The sequence below is a fragment of the Bos indicus x Bos taurus genome, chromosome 7, assembly GCF_003369695.1.
Source record: "Bos indicus x Bos taurus breed Angus x Brahman F1 hybrid chromosome 7, Bos_hybrid_MaternalHap_v2.0, whole genome shotgun sequence".
Taxonomy (NCBI): Eukaryota; Metazoa; Chordata; class Mammalia; order Artiodactyla; family Bovidae; genus Bos; species Bos indicus x Bos taurus.
In genome coordinates this window covers 53,484,782-53,508,058 of record NC_040082.1, presented here as the reverse complement: position 1 = coordinate 53,508,058, position 23,277 = coordinate 53,484,782, and the positions used below count along the sequence as shown (strand labels likewise).

Genomic DNA, 23,277 nt, shown 5'->3' with positions numbered 1-23,277 from the left:
TGAGCAAACTCCAGGAGACAGTGAAGGACAGGGAAGCCTGGCATGCTGCAGTCCATGGGGTGGCAAAGAGTTGGACACAACTTAGCGACTGAACAACTCCTACCTTCAGGTACCCCCAGGCACTCCTTGGTTTGTGGTAGCATCACTCCAGTCTCTGCCTCCATCTTCACACAGCTGTCTTCTCTATGTGTGTCTCCACCTTTGTGTCTCATCTCCTCTTGTAAGGACAATAGCTATACTGGGTTAGGGCCCACCCTAATGACTCATCTTAATTACATTTGCAAGACTATTTCTAAATAAGGGCACATTCACATATACCAGGAATTAGGACTTAAACATATCTTTGGTAGGAAGGGGTTGGGGGAGGGGCACAATTCAACAGCTGCCCACCTAAGGCCTTGAGTCTGGGGCTAAAGATTTACACGTGCTGGGGAGTTGTTCAAAGTCAGCAACAAGCTGAGGCTCTCTCCTTTATGCAGTCAGGATTGAAGGAGTCAGGACAAAGGAAGGACAATGCTCCTATATTACAGTGGTGTTTAGGGCCCAGTCCAGGTCCTATGTGATTCACTTTGCTGTACACCTGAAATTAACACAGCATTGTAAATCAACCATACTCCAATAAAAATTTAAAAATAAGAAAATAAAACGTTAAAATTTAATTAACCATCTTCTGCCCCATCATCGATACTTTGGGAAAAGAGGCTTAGCATAAGAAAGCCATATAACAATTCTTCCAGCTTCCCAGACATCCCTTGTGAAAGGGGAATATGGGGGATGGAATTCAACCTTCCCAACTCCACGCAGGGTGTGGAGGGCACAAAGCTTACCTCTCTAACCTGCCTAGCATGGCCGAGCTGGGACAGCAACTTCAGACCAATAAGCGTTTTCATCAGGGGGTATGTGTGAAGAAAGGACAACAGTAAACACAGTAGTGGGAAACCATTTATTTTCATACTACTTCAGGGAAACCTTAAGAACAATCTCTCCACCAAGAGGGATTTAAGAGGAGGGTGTGGGGAAGTGAGGAAGGAGGAGTTTTCTTGCTCTGTCAAATGATAGTTTCTTTGGTCGAAGGGGCCGTATAGATTTCGTAGAGTTGGGAGGTTCTCACCTTGAGTTCCCGGGCCACCTGGCAGATGGAGCAAGGCCAGCAACAATATACTGCCAGCCAGTCCTCACACAGGGTACCCTAGGGGAGAAACCGTGTGTGTTCTGGTGCCGTCACACAGGCTCATTTCCACTACCTGGGGACCTCCACAGTATTACCTCATGGTCCATCCCATCCAATGCTCCCAAGATCCACCACCACCCTGAAGTCATTGCCCATGGACACAATTCCACTGGGGTTACTCGGGTGCCAAGCACCTCGACTGCTAATCAATCCTTGCAATTCAGAGACCAGCCCTCAAGGCTTCATACTTGAAAAACACTGTCTCACTGACAGAAAATTCTCTGTCAACATCTCTTTTTTCTCTTAGAACTTAATATTTATAATTAATTATTTAATTTACTTATCTGGAGTAATAAGTGTACGTGATCCAAAATTCCCACAGTAAGAAGGGAGAGGAAGTAAAAAAGTAAATCCCCCTGGCCACCCAGTTACCTGTCAGGACACAACCATTGTGGGCAGTTCTTATATAGACTTCCAGATAAATTCTAAGTCTAGGCATACAGATATATATAGATATGTACACATTACATTTTACATATATATATATATATTCTTTTGCTAAATATATATCTTAGGGATCATTTCACAAGAATAGATAAAAAGATGCCTTTTTATCTGTACACATCTGAGTAGGTATGACTTGTCTCTCCTCAGTCTCTCCTTGTACCGCAGTCTCAACCACACTAGAAATTGTCTGGTTCTTTGAAGTGTCCTCAGGGAATCCCCTAAGTGAATTCTGAGTATGCCAGAGAGCCTACATTTTAAGTGAGGTTATCCCAAGTTTATCCTTCAAATCTGGTGCATGTCCACCTGTCATCATTGGAAAGATTGAGCACAGGAGGAGGAGATGACAGAGGATGAGATGGCTGGATGGTATCACCAATGCAATGGACATGAACTTGGGCAAACTTTGGGAGATGGTGAGGATCAGGGAATCCTGGCGTGCTGCAGTCTTCAGGGCCGCAAAGAGTCAGACACAACTGGGTGACTAAACAACAACAACTGTCTTCTCTTGATGTCACAAGAGAGAAACAGAAGTGGCTCACTGGCCAACAGTCTAACTATAATAGGTCTCCCTTGGAAATACCCTTCAAAATGTGGCATTTTGGTTTAATATACATCCTAGAAACAAGTGAAATGAGAAATTTCTTCCCTTTCCTTTCCCAAAGCCTTCCACTATGTATGGTGTTTTTAATATCCTCACCCACACCTCACTTATAAAAATAATCACAGGTTTGAAAGGCATCCATCCAGGTTCTCATATACACATACATCCAAACACACTTACCCGTATTTTATGTCTCTCTCTGGTGCCAATTCTCAGTGCAAAGGTGGACCCAGGTAACAATGGCCAACAAAAACACTCTCCATAATGCCTGGCGATGTCACACTCAAGACACATGGGACAAAAAAGACCACAGAAACCTGTCAATAATCACATAAAAGCAAGTCAAGGTTCTCAGAGGTGCTTGTAGCCACATCACACCTCAAAGAGCATTTACAACCCTATGCCATCAATTTAATACTGCTTTGTCTCCCTACAATCAGGGATTGAGGATGAATAACCAATTCTCAAAATTCAGTGTATTAAAATTGCCATAACTGAGCCACATCAAAATTTCTTCTTTTGTTAAACACTGGCAAAGCTGAACCTGCTACAATTCTTTTAACATTCACTACAGTAATTGTTTCTACTGTCAAGAGAAAAGCATTAAATTTTTATAGTTGAAACATGTGTTACTTCTATTATGTTCATCTATCTAATTTCAATATTTAAAATAGACACAGTATATAATACTTTTGAATAGCAGGCATCTTTTTTATATATGTGATTGAAAGCTCTTTTATGATACACTGATTCTGCCTGCTATTCTTATCAGGACTTTATTCTATTTCTCAGGCCTAAAGGTTTCTCTAATGTTTGCAGTTTCATGGAGCCACTGACACCTGCCAGTTTTAATCTGTAAACTAGTAGAAGCTTGGTTCCTCAAACATGTACTGGAAACAGTTGATCATTTATTCATTCATTCATCTTTAACTTACTGATACCATTCCCTACACATCCTGCATGAACCATTAACACAATGGTTCTGTTTTAAAAACATTTTGGGGTCATGGACCCTTTTGTGTATACGGTGATAGCTATGAACTTTTAAGGGGAAAGAAAAATACATGCACACAGAAATGCAAAATTGTGCATTCAGTTTCACAGGGTTCAAGGATCCATTGAAAGCTATCATTGGACTCCAGGTTATAAATCTCTGGTAAATGATTAAGATGTTAACATCATTCCAAAAGATGACAACCTTGATGAATACAAGTAATCTGAACTATGAAAGAAAAAAAAATTAACCATAACCTTTAAAAATGTATTCAATAAATATGTAATTGAGGCATAATTTATATACAAGAAAACCCACAGACCATAAACGTTGAGTTGGATGAGTTGTGACAATCACATTCACCGAAGTACCCAAACATGTAGAACACTGCCCTCACCCCACAGAGCTCCCTTGTGTCCCTTCCTGGATGATCCCAGTCCTCCCACCCCACTACAGACGTGATCACTATTCTGATTTCTATTCCCATTAAGGGGTTTTACCTTTTTGCGAACTTCATATAAATGAATCATGTTTACTTTCATAACTGTCTTTTGTTCAACCGCGTGTTTCTTGAGATTCATCTCTGTTGTTATAGGCATCTGTACTTTGTTCTTTTTATTGTTGAGTAGTAACGCCAATGTATAAATGTTCTATAAATCATTTATCCATTTTCCAACTGATAATTCCATTTTTTGCTATTATGGTTAAGTACTTTGAACATTCATACACAAGTATTTATGTGGATAGACATTTCCATTTCACTTGGGTGGATTCCTGCAGGTGGAATTGCTAGGTCATGAGGCAGATGTAAATTTAACCAGAAAGTCACAAAGAGTTCTTCAAAGTATTTGTGCCACTTTACATTCCCACCAGCAACATATGAGAGTTTGTTGTTCCACAGCCTCACCAACATTTGCTATCATCAGTCTTTTTTTTTATCTTATTCATTCTGATGAGTGTTACATGGTACTGTTCATAGTGCAACAGACACAAAGGCTCACATAAGCATATTAGAAGAATCAATACAGTCAAAATGAGTATACTACCCAAAGCAATCTATAGATTCAATATAATCCCTATCAAGCTACCCCTATCAAGCTACCAATGGTATTTTTCACAGAACTAGAACAAGTAATTTCACAATTTGTATGGAAATACAAAAAACCTCGAATAGCCAAAGCAATCTTGAGAAAGAAGAATGGAACTGGAGGAATCAATCTGCCTGACTTCAGGCTATACTACAAAGCTACAGTCATCAAGACAGTATGGTACTGGCACAAAGACAGAAATACAGATCAATGGAACAAAATAGAAAGTCCAGAGATAAATCCATGCACCTATGGACACCTTCAGAGAAGGCAATGGCAACCCACTCCAGTACTCTTGCCTGGAAAATCCCATGGACGGAGGAGCCTTGGAGGGCTGCAGTCCATGGGGTCGCGAAGAGTCGGACATGACTGAGCAACTTCACTTTCACTTTCTTACATTGGAGAAGGAAATGGAAACCCACTCCAGTGTTCTTGCCTGGAGAATCCCAGGGACAGCAGAGCCTGGTGGGCTGCCGTCTATGGGGTCGCACAGAGTGGGACACAACTGAAGCAACTTAGCAGCAGCAGCTACATGGACACCTTATCTTTGACAAATGAGGCAAGAATACACAATGGAGAAAAGACAATCTCTTTAACAAGTGGTGCTGGGGACACTGGTCAACCACTTGTAAAAGAATGAAACTAGAACACTTTCTAACACCATACACAAAAATAAACTCAAAATGGATTAAAGATCTAAATTTAAGACCAGAAACTATAAAATTCCTAGAGGAAAACATAGGCAAAACCCTCTCCGACATAAATCATAGCAGGATCCTCTATGACCCACCTCCCAGAGTAATGGGAATAAAAGCAAAAATAAACAAATGGGACCTAATTAAACTTAAAAGCTTTTGCACAACGAAGGAAACTATAAACAAGGTGAAAAGAGAACCTTCCAAACGGGAGAAAATAATAGCAAATGAAGCAACTGACAAAGAATTAATCTCAAAAATATACAAGCAACTCCTGAAGCTCAATTTCAGAAAAATAAACGACCCAATCAAAAAATGGGCCAAAGAACTAAACAGACATTTCTCCAAAGAAGACATACAGATGGCTAACAAACACATGAAAAGATGCTCAACATCACTCATTATCAGAGAAATGCAAATCAAATCCACAATGAGGTACCATCTTATGCAGGTCAGAATGGCTGCTATCCAAAAGTCTACAAATAATAAATGCTGGAGAGGGTGTGGAGAAAAGGGAACCCTCTTACACTGTTGGTGGGAATGCAAACTAGTACAGCCACTGTGGAGAACAGTGTGGAGATTCCTTAAAAAACTGAAAATAGAACTGCCATATGCCCAGCAATCCCACTGCTGGGCATACGCACCGAGGAAACCAGAATTGAAAGAGACACGTGCACCCCAATGTTCATCGCAGCACTGTTTATAATAGCCAGGACATGGAAGCAACCTAGATGTCCATCAGCAGACGAATGGTTAAAATTCGTGGTACATATACACAATGGAGTATTACTCAGCCATTAAAAACAGCACATTTGAATCAGTTCTTATGAGGTGGATGAAACTGGGAGCCTATTTTACAGAGTGAAATAAACCAGAAAGAAAAACACCAATACAGCATACTAATGCATATATATGGAATTTACAAAGATGGTAACGATAACCCTGTATGCAAGACAGCAAAAGAGACACAGATGTACAGAACAGTCTTTTGGACTCTGTGGGAGAAGGTGAGGGTGGGATGATCTGAGAGAATAGCATTGAAACATGTATATTATCATATGTGAAACAGATTGCCAGTCCAGGTTCGATGCATGAGACAGGGTACTCAGGGCTGGTGCACTGGGATGACCCAGAAGGATGGGATGGGGAGGGAGGTGGGAGAGGAGTTCAGGATGGGGAACACATGTACACCCATGGCTGATTCATGTCAATGTGGCAAAAACCACTACAATATTATAAAGTAAGTAGCCTCTGATTAAAATAAATTAATTTAAAAAATACCCTGTCAAAGACCAGTCTCTGACTCTTCATCCCTCCCTCCCTCTTCAACAGTCAGGAGTACAGAGTCCCACTCCCAGTTTCAGTGACAAAGAAGCAGAAATCTAGGAATGCTGTTTTATTTTATAACCTCCAGGGAATGTGCCTGGATTCTGGACTTCTTCCATTTCATGTAAGGGGTGAGGGAGCACATGCGCACGAAGGGCATGAGGCTGGAGTGGGAGGAGGATGAGGAGCAGCCTACCTTCCAGGAACAGAAGGTCTGTTTCCTCTCTTTCATCAGGAATCTTGAGATAATTGCTAGATTATGTATTGCAGTCATCACTTGGCCCAAAGCAAACACTAAATTCAGCCTTGATTAAGTCTAGGATGTTTCAGCCCACATTTAAAAAAATCATTACTCTTAGCAAGAACAGCAGGCCCCACACAGCACTGACTACTGGTACAAACAGGTCAGAGGATAGCAAGTGGCCCAAGAACTTACCGTGAGTTCAGAGTGGTAATATGGTATGCAGCCCTGATTTAGGGAACTTTGAAATCATGGTACATAGAAGTCAACCAAAACTAATTTTATGCATCAATTACAAAATACAGTAGTGTGTATCTCTGCAAATAAAAAATTAATCAAAGTTGCATAATTATAAAGCTGGCAAGCTAAGTGAGTAATAAATTGTGTTTACACAATAGCCTGCGCTGTACCACTTTACTTGACAAAGAAATGCCCACCATCCTTCGTAAGCCTTTTGTAAAGATGTTGTTTTGTGCACTGGAATTCTTGTACCTTATTTTTATGACTCATACGTATTTTTAAATAACACATGCTGTTAATTTTATTTTTAAGCCTTCCCATTGTATAGCCACGTTATCTTAGTGTTCATTATGAGGCAGTAATAGATACTGAGGAAACACACCCAAAATTCAATTACCTTTGGACAGAAGCCAGATATAATAAAAACAAAGCACTATAAAAGCCAAAGTTTTATTACATAACAGCTGGTAATTTACAGATTTTACCATGTGCCAAGCCCTGCTAAAAGTACTCTGCATGTATTAACTCACTTAATTCTCACAACAATCCTATAAAATTTACTCTTACTAGGCCCATTTTACAGATGAGCAATCTAAAGCCCAGAGGATTTAAGCTATTTGCCCAAGTTCATACATTTATTAGGAAGGTGCAGAGGCCACGTTTGAACTCAAATAAGTCTGACTCCAAAGTCTCAACTACCACACATAACACATATGCCATATGATCTCACGTTTTACGTATTTATCTAGTAAACAACTCTGGAGTTATGTGTTCCAAGACAGTGCCCTCACTACCACCACTTGGTATTTATTTCTGTGGGACAGGCTGAAATTATGCAGCTTCTTTAGGAAATGAAAGATCCTTGCTCAGGGCAGGATGATGGAATCCTTTGTCTGAAGGAGACTCTCAGAGGAAATTCTGCTACCTATACCATAGACCAAGGTTTAGTATCCAGAATATACACAGAAATCCTACAAATCAATATATAAAGGATTAAACAAAAGAAGAAAACGAACATAAGACATGAATAGGTAATTTACTCAACAAGAAACACAAACGGCCAATAACAAACATGAGAAGTTGTTCAACATCATTAGTAATCAGGGAATTGCATATTGACAATCGGAAACCATTTATTACCAATAAGAATGCCGAATTTTTCTTAATTTTTTAATATCAAATGTTGTGGGACACCGTAGAGAAATAGGTACTCCCCACACAGATGGGAGTGGAGTTGGCACATTTTCGAAAGCAACTTGGCTGAATCAAGTAAAGTTTTTAAATACTCTTGGATCCAGTAATTCCACATATAAGAGTAATGCTTACACATGCACACAAAGAGGCAGGGTACAAGGATATCCATTGCTGCATTATTTGTGACTTAAAATTTAAAACAAGTGTACATTGATAGACAAAAGCATAAATAAATCATGATGGTATAAATCATACTAGGGAATGATTAAGAATGCAGTGAAAGATAAATTAAGTAACAACAGGGATAAATCTCTAAGATATATTTTGAGTTAAAAAAATCAAACTGCATAATAAAATTATAGCATAATATCATTTATGCTTTGTTTAAAGAGCTACAAAGCAGTAGTATATATTACTAATAGATGTATATGTAAATGAAAAAGAGTGACATGATTGTTTTCTGTAATGTTTCATTTTTTAATAAAATAAGCATATTCATATGTTATTTGTATATGCATGTATATATATATATATACAGACACAGATATATATTCCAATACATACATATAAATATAGATATGTGTGTGTGTGTATATATATATATTTTTTTTTTTTTTTTAAAGAAACTGAGGGTCAAGAAAGATCCAAGCCATAAATTCAGCCTCTTCCTCTTACACTCAAAGGCCTGGTGGTTATGTCAGCTCCCACTGCCTAAGTATTCCTGGCCTGTTCTCTGACATGAACTCCACCCTCAAGCATGGAATGTAGCTCACTATTCATCCCTCTAACTCACAGAGGGGTCAAGATAAAAAGGAGCCACACAGAACCATGTGGAGCCCCAGGGAGCAGAAGCAGGAAAGGTGGGTGGAAACTGCAGTGAGGCACATTTCAGATCAGTTATTACAAAAAGCAGAATCATCTAACAGAAAAAGATGCTTAAAAAAGGAACAGAGCTTGCTCATACATTGAGGCGGGTGGGAGTGCAAATTAGTACAGCTTCTAAATGGAGAGCTGTTCGGCAACATCGGTGGAGACGTAAAATGGGACGTGCTCTCTGACCAGCAGGTTTGTTGCTGCTGCTGCTAGGTCACTTCAGTCGTGTCCGACTCTGTGTGACCCCATAGACAGCAGCCCACCAGGCTCCCCCGTCCCTGGGATTCTCCAGGCAAGAACACTGCAGTGGGTTGCCATTTCCTTCTCCAATGCATGAAAGTGAAAAGTCAAAGTGAAGTCGCTCAGTCGTGTCTGACTCTTAGCGACCCCGTGGACTGCAGCCTACCAGGCTCCTCTGTCCATGGGATTTTCCAGGCAAGAGTACTGGAGTGGGGTGCCATTGCCTTCTCCGGACCAGCAGGTTTACTCCTCAGCAATTACCCGACAGATCAACGGACACACGTATGGCGCCTATATGAGTATACTCACAGAGCACTGGTTTGAATAGCAAAACATCTGGAAACCACAAAAAGGTCTGCTAGTAAGAACTGCAGATAAATGAATTATGGTACATTCATACAATGGAATCTATGCAGCCATTTAAAATATTAGCTCCAGAAGAGCTGATATGGCCTGATCACCTATATTGTTAAAACAAAATAAAAACACAGAATTGTGTTTATAATTCCATTATTTGCATCAATTATATATACCACATATACAGAAAAAATCTGGAAGGACATACTGAAATATTAACACTTTATCTCTGGTGGCTGGAATTATAGGGTACTGCTTTCTTCTTTTATAGCCTTTTATATTTTTCTTTATTCCCATGATGATATGATACTTTTCTAATAAAAAAATTAATCTATCTTCATTAAAATGGTTTATATCTTTACAGACTACATTGGGGCTCAGGTAAGAGTGATGGGCTCTGGGAAGAACTGGGCGGCATAGGAGAACAGGGATGGACTTCCTGCTCTTCATATACTAAAGGGACAGGTACTTTTGAATTTTGTACCATGTGCCTGCTAATCTATTCAAAACCATTTTTTTAAGCACTGAGCAGGCTCCAAGGGAGAGGAGCCCTCCTCCCCAGAAATGTTCAGAAAGCCAAGGCTGTCAGGTCCTTGCCAGGCCTCCTGTAGGGGAAACTTAGACAAGCTGGTGAGGGCCCAGATCAGGTGACCTCAATATCCCTTCTGATTGTGTTTGTATGATTGTTTCAGTGAAGTGCAGGAAAGAAGGAAGCAAGTGAGAATACAGGTTAAAATTCATTCATTGATGTGTCTGTCATTCAGGAAATATTCATAAGCGCCTCCTGTTTGTCAGATCTCTGCTGGGCAAGACCAGTTAGCATGACCAGTTGTGACTGCTTGCAGATGGTACACAGTGTACCCAAAATACCGTTCAGGGATGTGACTCCTAGTCTGGAGCCTTTTCATGCCTCTTCCTCTTCCAGAAAACCAAAGAGAAATTCCTGGCCTGCTTCCCCCTCCCCACCTTGGGCATCTGATGATTCCTCCTCCACACAAAGCTCTTTGCTGCCTGACACTTGTGGTGCCTCCACAGGGAAGGTGGTTTTAGTGGCTGGCTGTTTACCATCTTTCAGGAATCAGCTTATGTCAGTTCCCCAGAGATGCCATCCTTTACTTACCCCCTATAATTTCCTTTCAAAACACCGTTTATTTCCTCCATGGCATTTAGCACCACTACAATTATTTGTCTATTTGCTTATTGCCTATCTCCTCTCAGAAACCATCTCTGTCTTATTCACTATTATGTCTATAACACCTATCACATGACTATACATAGGTAAATACTGGCTGAACTATAAACCCAGGTTGATTACACCTTCCACATCAACCTCCTCTGAGACAACATCACAAACATCCCCAGCTGGAATGGCCAGCCTTTCACCCATGAAGCCATTTCACAGCCACTTATTTCATCTTGGCTTCATCTTCTCATCTGAGCTTTCAGAAGCCACATCTTCAAAGGACATAGAAGCACCTATTTCTAATCCCTGTGCAGTGTGAATTCAGATGAAAGAGCTGAGGTGGGAAGAGGGAGGCAGTTTAAAAAATAGAGTCGCAATTAAATGAAGAATCAAAATGTCAAAAATAAATGGAAATCATCACTGCTCATAATGTACCCTTTGCTTAATGGATGACAAATTGTAGCAGTCATTCTCAACATTTAATGCAAAAAACGATTCCCAGGATGGGAACCTGATTTGAAACAAAGTCATGGAAAGAAGATCTCCCTTTAAAAGGTTGTCACAACTACTGTCCCAGTGATTTGCTTGAAATAAAACTTTGTGGTTGAAGTAGACCTTTTAAACAAAGGAAAAAATCCACCACTCGTGGCACTAGTGCTCCAGCTGCATCCTGGGAACTGTGGTGCAGACAACCAGTGTATAAAGTCATACTGCCTTCAAATTTTCTGGTGAGGCAATGAGCTTAGAGACACTATGAGCAGTCATGAAGCAGAGGCCCATCCAGGGAAGATAAGTTAGGACACAGAACATTCGCGATCACCTGGTACTATAATATCCATGGCCTCTCCTGTGCAGGTCACATCCAACTGTAAAGAATACTGTATTCTTCACATGTCCTTCCTTCCTCTCTGGCCCCTCGAATGGGCTCTCAAATGGACAAGCAGGGACCCAGAAGACCCAGTGTGCTAGGTCTTGAGAACACTGTTGGGGGTGGGGTGCAGAGCTAAGCAGTGAAACAATGTTTAAGGCGGAGGGGGTGGTGAATGGTCCCTTCTTTGATCAACTTTTTTTAAGTACTCTTGGAATTAGGCAGCAGCTAGTCTAAGTCTCCTGATTCTACTCTTTGCTCTCAACACACTAGAAGATAAAAATTTATAATAACAATATTAATACCTGAGCTCTACTAAGGTCATTACTGTGTATTATTGCCGTGGGGAGGGGGGTGTTCATGGTAACACACCCCAGTAGTGAATTTAGGAAAATACCCCTTCACTATTGCCAGCCATAGTGGGAGAACTGTCACTCAAACTGCCCTGGGCCGGTCAAGCAGCAGGCATGATTAGGCTAGGCAAATTGGGCTCCATTGCTGACAGAGTAATTCTCAGACAGGAAAGCATAAGGATTAAAATGTTTGGAGTTGACCAGTTTGTCAACTGTCTCTTGATTATGCATCTTGTCCCTCGTAAGCACAGGTTTTCGTTTATTTCCTGATTTTGTGAACTGCCCCATAGCCTCCTAATGAAATTCAATGTTTGCTTCAGTATTAATTTCCTAGGGCTGCCATAACAAAATACGACAGACTGGACGTCTCAAAACAATAGAAAGTATTCTCTCACTGGAGAATTCTGGAGGCTAGAAGTCTGAAGTCAATGCGTTGGCAGAGTTGGTCCTCTGGAAGCTCTGGGGAAAGTCTTTTCCATGCTTGTCTCCAAACTTTTGGTGGTTGCTGGCGCTCGCTGACCGTGTCTGGCTTATAGATGCATTATTTAATCTGTGTCTGTCTTCACATGGCAATCTTTGTCGTGTGTGTGTCCAAATTGGATTAGAGCCCACCCTAATCTAGCATAACCTCTTTTTAACTTGACAACAATGCAAGACTGTTTCTAAATAAGGCCACATGCAGAGCCTATAGGTGAACAGGAATTTTGAGGGGACAGTGTTTAACCCTATATAGTAGGCAACCAAAAAAGACTCTGATTCAGTTATGTTCCAGACCAGTGTTCTTGAGTAGGTACTATGCATTATCTGCTTTAATCCTGACAATCTTTAAGGTGGGCACCTTTATTTACCCTCATTTTAGGGGTGGAAAAATGAAGACTGAGAATTTGTTCAAGGTCAAATTGCCAGTAAGAGGCAAAGTTAAGATTCAAGGCGAGGACTATACTCAACACAAATGTGTTCTCCTAACCACTACATTATATTTCAAGCTTTGCTCTACTTGGAAATGCCTTGATATCCCAACTCCCAATCACCAGCTACAAGCTATGAAAGGAAAATCGTCCAGTTCCCAAATTGGGGTAAGGTCTCCATATCTCCCTATGGTTATTCTGCCTTCTCTGTACTACAATACTGGGTAACAACTGAAGTCAGAGAGTGTGGACAAGAACCAGGAAGAATCCTGACAGAATCAGAGAACAGCTGCCATAATTGTCTGGTCAGGAGTTCACATGGGTAGCAGTGGCAGGAAGAAATCTGCTGGGCTCTGGGTCAGATGGTCAAAGGGACAGCAACAGAAGGTATGGTTTAGAGCTGGGAGCTCTCTTGTCTGTGAGGCCCAGGCAAACAGTGAAGGCTCAGGCTTGGATGATCAGAACACCAAAAATGGTTTAGAGCTTTTGACTCAGCAAGACCCAGGTGAATAAGCCTTGGATTGGATAATGGCTCAGAGCTCTCTGGTTGATATATCCTGTGAGGCTTTAGGACAAATTCAGATCTTGTCTGGGCCTCTACAGGGTGAGAAGCCATGAAAATATTAAAGTCTATTGAACTTAAGAGACTAGCCCTCATCCATCAGAAAGGAAACCACCCCCACCCCACACCCCAAAAAAGAAGATTCTGTGACCAAGTTACTCCTTAGGGCGAGAGCATCAGGTCCTGGAAAAGGATACTGACAGGTGGTATCCAGTCAGAATGTCCCAAGGTAAAAATAGAATCCAAGTGCTCTGAACTTTAACCCAGGGGAAAATCATGCAGTAGAGGACAGTGTTGCTGGTGCTTCTTCACAGCTAAACCAGCATCTGAAGATTTCAGTCAACAAAGGGAGCTTCTTTTTATGATTGGTCTTACTGTTATGGGAGTAATACACTTTCCTCATAGAAATACTAGAAATAAGCGAAAAGAAAAATTATTCATTAGCATACCATCTGGAGACAACTGTTGTAAGCATTTGTATTTGTATCCTTCCAGATATTTCTCTAAATATCCTCCCCCCAAATAATGTCTAATGTGTATGGTTTTACAATCTGATTCTTTAACTTAAAAATGTATCCCAACATTTTTCCATCTCAGTAAGTATCATTCTACAATATGACTTTTCATGGCTGTATAATAATTGTATGGAAGCCCCCATGGAATACTTGGTTTGTTCTAGATTGTTGCTACAATAACCAGTGCTGCCAATTTTAATGATGTTGCTAAAACCTTGCACATGATTTGTTTCCTTAGACTAAATGCCTAAAAATGTAATTACTAGGTCAAAGGCTACATTACACTTGAGGTTGTTTTTACAGGTATTACTAGCCATTCACCAAGAAACCTGTAATAATTTATGCTCCATCAGCTGCAGACAAAGGAGCCCATTTTGTGCATCTTTGTTTACAATGGATTTTGTCATTTAAAAAATCTTTTAAGTTACCACTTACTCTTTCAAAACATCCACATCACTGAAAGCAAAATTATTCCTGCCAAGGAGTATATTTGAGTCACTAGAATATTAGTCCAATTAGTCTGAAACCATTTAATTTCTGTCCTTGGACCTAACGTAGTTTTTCTACCTACTGGTGTCTCAGGAAAGAAAATAGTAAAGAACTTAAAGGAAGAGAAAAAACATACAGATTCTCCTATCTCTGCAGACACTGAAGAGGCCAGTGCTCCAGTCCCCACCAGTCTGGACAATGGCTGTGATTGCTGTCCTGCTGCTGGCTCCCCGGACAGGCTGCTTCACCACAGCCTGGGCTGGTGCACAGCTCCTGGAGAGTCAAGGATGGTGATTAACTTGGAAACAAAGATGACTCAGAAAGATACTCATCAAGCCAGGACAGAGTGATAAAGAGACAAGGACCCAATGATGCCCAGTGGCTCTTGTTCCATAGCCCAAGCTGACCTTACCACTTCCCTCCCTCCTCCTCCATCATACCACCTCTTCCAATCTTTTGCCCCATTTTAATTAATGGCATTACTATTCCAAGTCCCATTACTCAAATTCAATATTCAGTCTACTACCTCAATGCTTTTCTGTGTTTCATAATAGTTAGATTCACAGATTTGGAACCAAGGGGCCTCTGTTCAAACCTCAGTGTGCCCCTTCCTGGAAGCTTGACCTTGGTTAAGCTGCTTAACCTCTCTGCTTTCTGTTTGTTCAAATTTAAGAAGAGCAAAAACTACCAACTACCATATACAGTTATTACATCAACTGAAGGACACATAATTCATTTACTGTGCCCAGAGCATGTGTAACAAGGTGACCATGAGGAAGACTATACTGCAAGGATTTTGAACCTTTATTGAAAAGACAAAGAATTAGACTAAGTGTACATCTAAATCTGGACGAGGCTACTGAAGTTGAACAGATGGTATCATTTAAGTGAATAATCTGGACTTTAGAATATATCTCGATACCATATTACTGTATGTAGGATTGTCCTAGTGCAGCCACAAAGTACAACTTTGGTTTGCTTTTGCCTGAAGGGCGCAGCTATTCTGCTCAATCATTCTGAAATAAAAAACCAGGCCCAGGGGACAGGCTTCAACAGTGAGGTGAGGAAAATATTTCCATCTCTTTCTTGGACTGAAAGTTAGTTTTGCCTGAACTCTTACCATAGAGATATATCTGGAATGAGTGCTAGAGTGAAGGATAAGCTGTTGTCTGGCCTTGGAAGGGGCAGGTCAAGAGTAGGGTAGAGGGGCTGAAAATGCATCTGAGCCTATACATAACAGGAGTTATTGTTTTGCTCTGCGCTTTTAGCAAGCTTCATTATGAGTTTGCACTTGGTCTCTGATGTGTTATGAAGAAATAAAGAGCCTGCCTCATACTTGAGAGAAAATAAAGAGACAGCAGAATTTCTTCCTGTAATAGCTGTTGTTACAGGGCATGCATGCTCAGTCGCTAAATCATGGCTGACTCTTTGTGACCCCACAGACTATAGCCTGCCAGGCTCCTCTGTTTGTGAGGTTTCCCAGGCAAGAATACTGGAGTGGGCTGTCATTTCCTATTCTGGAACACAAAGACTAGAGGCCAGGAGAGAATGCTCCTGAACATCCTTAAGGCAACACTCTGGGGGCACTAGGGAAACAGCTGGGGAGTCCTTTGAGAACCTCTGATTTGGAACATTAAAGCCAATGGGATTTCATGTTATCCTAATATAGGGAACATTGTTCTTGTTATGAAGATCCACATCTCTTTTTTCATTTCACCAATATTGCCCAAGTCCACACCTCAAACCTGACAGCACATTAGCTTGTTAAAAAAAAAAATTCCCAAGCCCTGTTATACCCAAGCCCCAAGACCACTATACAGGACTCCAGAGATGAGGCATAGAAATCGGTATGCAAAGTTTCCAGGCAATTCCCATGTAGTCATCCTGATAACAGCTTAAAACCTGAAACAGGTGGACTTGGGAGACTTATGGTCACTGCAATGGCTTCTGAGTCTCCTACCAGGTAGATGGTGATGTCAGGGTAACAGAGATGGCAAGGAAAACAGGCTATGAGGTAGGGTGGAAGGGACAAGGGTGCATAGAACACAGCCAGGCTATAGTGCCAGTGAGACACATCAGCTGGGAACGCCACACCAGAGTTTGGAAGAGCAAAGAAAGTTAGGAGTGACCTACCTAGCAGTGTGAAGCAGAGCTAAGAGACATCCCCACCCTTTCGTCCATTTGACATTATAGACAAGGCACAGGGCCTAGCAAGCTTTACAAGAGCCTACAGAAGTGTTTGAGACCTGGAAAAAATATATTGGCTACAAAATATAAAAACTGCAAAGTATAAATTAGTTAATGCTCAATTAAACATAAAAATCTAGTATCGTATCTATCTCATTAAGGTCAAATTTGGAATTTAGATGTAGTATTTCATTACATTTGAAAACAGTTGATGATTTTCTAATTTTGTAAAAAAAAAAAAAAAAAATCCAAAAATGACTGACTGCTAGGCAGTAGCAGCCAATCATATATTACTGAGAGCCCAATAATTTCAAAAGCAGAATTATAAAAATTCTTTCACTTACTATGCAGCAAAATAATAATAATGGGTATAACATTTGGTATGGGTGCATTTTAATATATTTGTTATGATGTGGGTTAGGGCCTATTGTTATAGACTGAATTATATCCTCCTAAATTCATATGTTGAACACCTAGCTAGCCTCCAATGTGCCCACATTTTGAGACAGGGCTTTGAGGAGACAATTAAGGTTAAATGAGAAATAGAGGTGGGATCCTGGTCCATTGGAGAAGGCAATGGCACACCACTCCAGTACTCTTGCCTGGAAAATCCCATGGACAGAGGAGGCTGGTGGGCTGCAGTCCATGAGGTCACTAATAGTTGGGTACGACTGGGTGACTTCACTTTCACTTTTCATTTTCATGCATTGGAGAAGGAAATGGCAACTCACTCCAGTGTTCTTGCCTGGAGAATCCCAGGGACAGAGGAGCCTGGTGGGCTGCCATCTATGGGGTCGCACAGAGTCGGACATGACTGAAGCGACTTAGCAGCAGTAGCAGCAGCAGCCTGGTCCATTAGGACTACTGGCTTATAAGAAAGGAAAGGCCATGTAAAAACACAATGAGAAAGCTGCAAATCAGGAAGTCTTCAGAGGACACAACCATGCTGGCAAGCTGATTTTAGACTTCCAGCCTCAAGCACTGTGAAAAGTATCTGTTCTTTGAGCTACCCAGTCTGTGGTATTTTGTTATGAAAGTCTGAGCAGGCTAAGGCCCTATGAAGATTTCAGACTGGTCCTAGAAAAACTACCTCTATATATATCTTATCTCCTCTCCTTCCATGTGGACTCTGAGGCCAGGGGGCACCTGTGCTTTCTCCCTGTATCCCCAGGCTCTAGCACACTCCTTGAAACCTAGTGGGTACACAACATTTGTTGAATTGGATAAAACTGAATTCACGTATCTCTTCTGTTATATATTGTTATTATTGTTCAGTTGCTCAGTTGCGTCCAACTCTTTGCAACCCCAAGGACTACAGCATGCCAGGTTTCCCTGTCCTTCACTATTTCCCAGAGTTTGCTTAAATTTCATGTCCATTCAGTCAGTGATGCTATTTAACCATCTCATCCTGTCATCCCCTTCTCCTCTTGCCTTCAGTCTTTCTCAGCGTCAGGGTCTTTTTCAATGAGTTGGCTTTTCACATCAGGTGGCCAAAGTATTGGAGCTTCAGCTTCAGCATCAGTCCTTCCAATGAATATTCAGGGTTGATTTCCTTTAGGCCTGACTGGTTTGATCTCCTTGCAATCCAAAGGACTCTCAAAGGTCTTCTCCAACATCACAGTTCAAAAACATCGATTCTTCGGCCTTCAACCTGCTTTATGGTCCAACTCTTGCATCTGTACGTGACTACTGGAAAAAACACAGCTTTGACTAGATGGGCCTTTGTTGGCAAACTAATGACTGCTTTTTAATATGCTGTCTAGGTTTGTCCTAATTTTCCTTCCAAAGGAGTAAGCGTCTTTTAACATCATGGCTGCAGTCACTGTCCACAGTGAAGAAAAGAAAATCTATCACTGCTTCTACTTTTTCCCCTTCTATTTGCCCTAAAGTGATGGGACTGGATGCCATGATCTTAGTTTTTTGAATGTTGAGTTATAAACCAGCCTTTTCACTCTCCTCTTTCACCTTCAACAAGTTATATCTCTTATGAGTCTCCTCCTCAAATATAGCTATAAATTTTGTAACCATAACTGTGTTTCATTCTCTAGTAAAGGCACAACTCTCAGGTATGAACTGATTACATAAAAACATCAAGTTTTTATTGAGAGTAGCTTAAAAGCTTCTTACATGCCTCCACACAACCCAGTGCATTTACCTCTTAACGTAATCCCTCCAAGTTGGGACTTCCACTATTACACTAAGAATTTACAATGATTTTAGTAAAGGAATTTCTTAGAGCTGAGCCCTAGATTAGATTTTCCCCAGAAATGTACTTATAGCTTGGAGCCCTAGAAGGGAATTTTCTGCTTCTACCTCAGCATTATATGTGTAACACCTCATTACGGCAAGGAAGCCTCTCCTCTATTCCAAATCAAATAACTGAGATAGCTTTTCCTTGGTGGGGGGAAAAAAAAGTTGGTTTTTGTTTGTATGTGTTTGCTTAATTTTGAACTCAGGAACTGTATTATTTTCTTCCCTTGGATAATTCTGAATCTTTGGCCATTTTTATGTTTGAATTGACATGCATTAACTAAAACATTTCAAGATAATAGCTCATGTGTCAAAATTAAAATAAACATAGCTACTCTTAACTGAGCATCTGCTATGTGCCAGTTACTTCATAGTTCCTTTAAAAATTGAATAGCTATTCAGGGGCTGCTACAGGTATTAAACTAAAGTAGTTATTGTAGCTTCCTGCACAGATTTTGGACACTACTGAAGTGAAAAAGTTGACTTAAGACTCAACATTCAGAAAACTAAGATCATGGTACCTAGTCCCATCACTTCAAGGCAAATAGATGGGGAAAACAGTGGAAACAGTGGCTGACTTTATTTTTCTGGGGTCCAAAATCACTGCAGTCAGTGATTGCAGCCATGAAATTAAAAGATGCTTGCTCCTTGGAAAAAAAGTTATGATCAACCTAGACAGCATATTAAAAAGCAGACATTACTTTGCCAACAAAGGTCCGTCTAGTCAAGGCTATGGTTTTTCCAGTAGTCGTGTATGGATGTGAGAGTTGGACTATAAAGAAAGCTTAGTGCCGAAGAATTGATGTTTTTGAACTGTGGTGTTGGAGAAGACTCTTGAGAGTCCCTTGGACTGCAAGGAGATCCAACCAGTCCATCCTAAAGGAAATCAGTCCTGAATATTCATTGGAAAGACTGATGCTGAAGCTGAAACTCCAATACTTTGGCCACCTGATGCAAAGAGTTGACTCATTTGAAAAGACCCTGATGCTGGGAAAGACTGATGACAGGAGGAGAAGGGGACGACAGAGGATGACGCGGTTGGATGGCATCACCGACTCAATGGACATGAGTTTGAGTAAACTGGGAATTGGTGATGAACAGGGAGGCCTAGCATGCTGCAGTCCCTGGGGTCACAAAGAGTCAGACATAACTGAGCGACTGAACTGAACTGAACTGCACAGATTTTGGGCTTCCCCAGTGGCTCAGTGGGGGCTTCCTAGGTGGCACTAGCGGTAAAGAACCCACCTGCCAATGGAAGAGACACAGGAGACAAGGGTTAGATCCCTGGGTAGGGAAGATCCCCTGGAGGAGGACATGGCAACCCATTCCAGTATTCTTGCCTGAGGAGCCTGATGGGCTATGGTCCATAGGGTCTCAAAGAGCTGGACGCGACTGAGCACACACACACACAATGGCTCAGCAGGTAAAGAACCCGCCAGCCAATGCAAAAGACACAGGAGACATGGGTTCAGATCCTGGGTAAGGAAGATCCTCTGGAGGAGGGCATGGCAATCCCCTCTGCTATTCTTGCCTGGAGAATCCCATGGACTGAGGAGCCTGGAGGGCCACAGTCCAAAGGTTTGCAAAGAACTGGACATGACTAAGCACACATGCATGCACAGCTTTTAACTCTGTATATTACTCTATATTCTATAGGTAGAATCTTATACTACCATTAAGAGGAATGAGTTTGGAAGCAGTGGGTAAAGCTGATGGTCATAGAGTTTCTCAACCTGAGCAGCTAACCGTTTGCTATCAAATCCAGCAACTTCTTCAACTAGTGCAAAGGGGACAGAGCTTAGATTTAGACACACTGAAGTCCAATGTGGCTCAGCTGCATCCTAGTTGTTTGACCTTGGAAAACACGAACTGCCCCAGCCCTTAGCTCTGGTCTCCTCTTGCATAAAACTGGATTTAAAATATCCTACTTACATAGTTGCACTAAGGATTAAACACCAGGTACTTGGCATATGGTAGATAGCAGCTACTGTTATTATTTAAATTAAGGATCTTGCATGTATGTACTGTTTTCTGAGAAACTAGTAACAGAGGAAGCAGACCTGGGGCAGTTTCTCAGTGGTCACATATGCTACCCAAATACCTCAAAATTCAATCAGGGGGACTAATCATTCCAGTTTGCTTTGGCCTAAAGGTTTTGCCTTGGCCTAAAGGTTTTCCCAGGATGGACAGTCCCAGGCAGACCAAGAAGGTTGGTCACCGAAAGGGAAGAAGCAGAGAGGGGCTTCAACTGGTGGAAGGCAGGAAGCTGACTCCAGTCATTCTCGTTATCAGCTCCTAATAAGTGAGTGCTGAGAGCTGGATGACATACACAGCCTTTCCCCATTTCACCCTCACTCTAACCTTCACCTCTTCGGGCAGCTAAACACACTCCCCATTGCATGTCCCCACACATCTGATGCTTTGACTGGGGGCGGGGGGTGGGTGGTGTTCATGTCACCATCTGCCTTACTGAGACTTGCAGCACTAAGAATTTACTCTGCCTTCACTGAGGCCTCCTTGATTATTTCAAACTCTTAACTAAAGTCAAGACTCTTGAGTTTTTATTTCAAAAGGGTGGAGATTACTGGCAGCCACCAGAAATAAAGTTTCACTTGATCAGTGTTCATCATTTTAAGTTAAGAACAGACGGACACCCTTTCATCCAAGTCAGCTCTTCTCTTTTCACCAGCCAAGCAAGGCCAGGAAGAACTAGTCAGTTGCCCCCGTTTCAAGTACACATGGGAAATGATAGCAGCTACTTTCTTCCTGAGCCCAGTTTTCTTTTTCCTGGCTCCTTATAAGAACAGATTGATTTGATATTCCAACCAAAGAGAGAAAGTTGGGGGTAAAATCACCCTACTTCGTACCTCAGGTTGGAGATAAAATGTTGTTCATCTTCAGATGACATGAGTGAAAGCAACAGAGGTGCATGTGTGTTGAGAAAGGAAACATCCTCAGGAAATTTAGAGAAGCAATTTCCAAACCAATCCATAGTTAACAGGTATTTTCTTGTCACTTGGGATATCCTTTTTCCCTTCAACAATAAGCTGACTGATTCTAAACTTAGGTTCAATTCAAAATGAAACACCTAAAGAATGTTGCCTTGATATTCTGGAACCTGAGGTCATAGCAGTGTAACTGACAGACATCTTATTTCTTTAAAGACAGGTACACACCTAACCGTGGGCAAGGCCATCTTACTAACATGAAAGGAGATACTGCTGAAGATATAGTGTAAGTTAAATTAAAAGAAAACTTCTCTTCGGCGGAAAAATCCCTTTAAGAGTTAATTCTAGCAAACATTTATCTAGCTAAGCATCACTTGACCTTTCCTTAAGGGGACTCAGAAGCTACATATTTCAGCCATGCCTTGTAGCTGAGAAGTGATAGGGAGGGGCCTCTCATCACCCCCAAGGCTGCTGGTCCAATTCAGCAAGAAGACATGAGTCCCAGAACCTGAGAACAGAGACAGAAGGTATTTAAGCCCAGAGATCATGCTTGAAACCACCTAATAAAAGATGGTTTTCTAAAGTTTAAGCTATGCTAAGTTGTCCCAAGCCTCTAAGGATTTTCACAATTTCTAGAAGTCTCCTACTCTTTGATTACAGGACTTCTTGATTACAGATGGACTTCTTTGATTACAGCAGGAGAATGGTACTGCCTCTTCCCTATGTGGCCAAATGGAATCTAGTGAACAAGGCAGGGCTTGGCTGGTGATTGCCTCCCTACTGCTCTGCATCTTCAGGGTCTTAGGAGCCTCTGAAGCATACCTTATAGAGACATGGACACCAGAAACAATAGAAAAATGTTCCTAGAGAAGAAAAATTCAAGAAAATTGCACATTGAGGGGAAAGGTCTGCAATCACAATTCAGTGTTACACTAGAAAGACAACAGCAGCCAACTACACTGTACATTCCTCTCATCAGAACCATAAAGAATGACTGTTTAGGGTTCTGAACTTCAAAGCATTTACACGAACACGGTTGTTAGCAAAAGCCTATATAATCCCTCCCAATCAAGATCCTTCAGATATAGCTTCATGACTGCCTTCATTCACTAGGTCCGGGCGGCTCTCATTGTCTTGTTAACTCTAAGGATGAATCCTACATGAAGGACAGCCATGTTGCTCACCACTCTATTTCAAGTGCTTAACACAGTGTCCGAAACAATATTAATAAGCACTCCATAATTTGTTGAATAAATGTGCTATCTATGAAAATTCAAGGTTATAACAGAAATTAAGAAGTGTGTACTAGCATTGCAAAAAGATTTAGAATAAGATTCCTTTGAAGAATGAACAACATAAACTAATTCCATATTTTAAAATTTAATTTGTCCCAGCTTCTCTCATCAAACATCTATTGTACAGGGCTTTCCTGGTGGCTCAGTTGGTAAAGAATCTGCCTACAGTGTGGAAGATCTGGGTTCGGATTG

At 41.2% G+C, this 23,277-nt stretch overlaps 1 protein-coding gene across 1 annotated transcript; it reads right to left on the bottom strand.

Moving 5' to 3' along the window:
• Positions 1-25: 25 nt before the first annotated feature.
• PLAC8L1 (PLAC8 like 1) lies at positions 26-23,277 on the bottom strand. The gene is made up of 4 exons (XM_027546081.1): positions 21,710-23,277; positions 14,542-14,678; positions 2,460-2,596; positions 26-1,189 (listed from the first exon to the last, which is right to left on the bottom strand). Exons 1-4 carry the CDS (start codon positions 21,832-21,834, stop codon positions 1,049-1,051), a joined length of 540 nt encoding a protein of 179 aa, XP_027401882.1. The 5' UTR covers positions 21,835-23,277; the 3' UTR covers positions 26-1,048.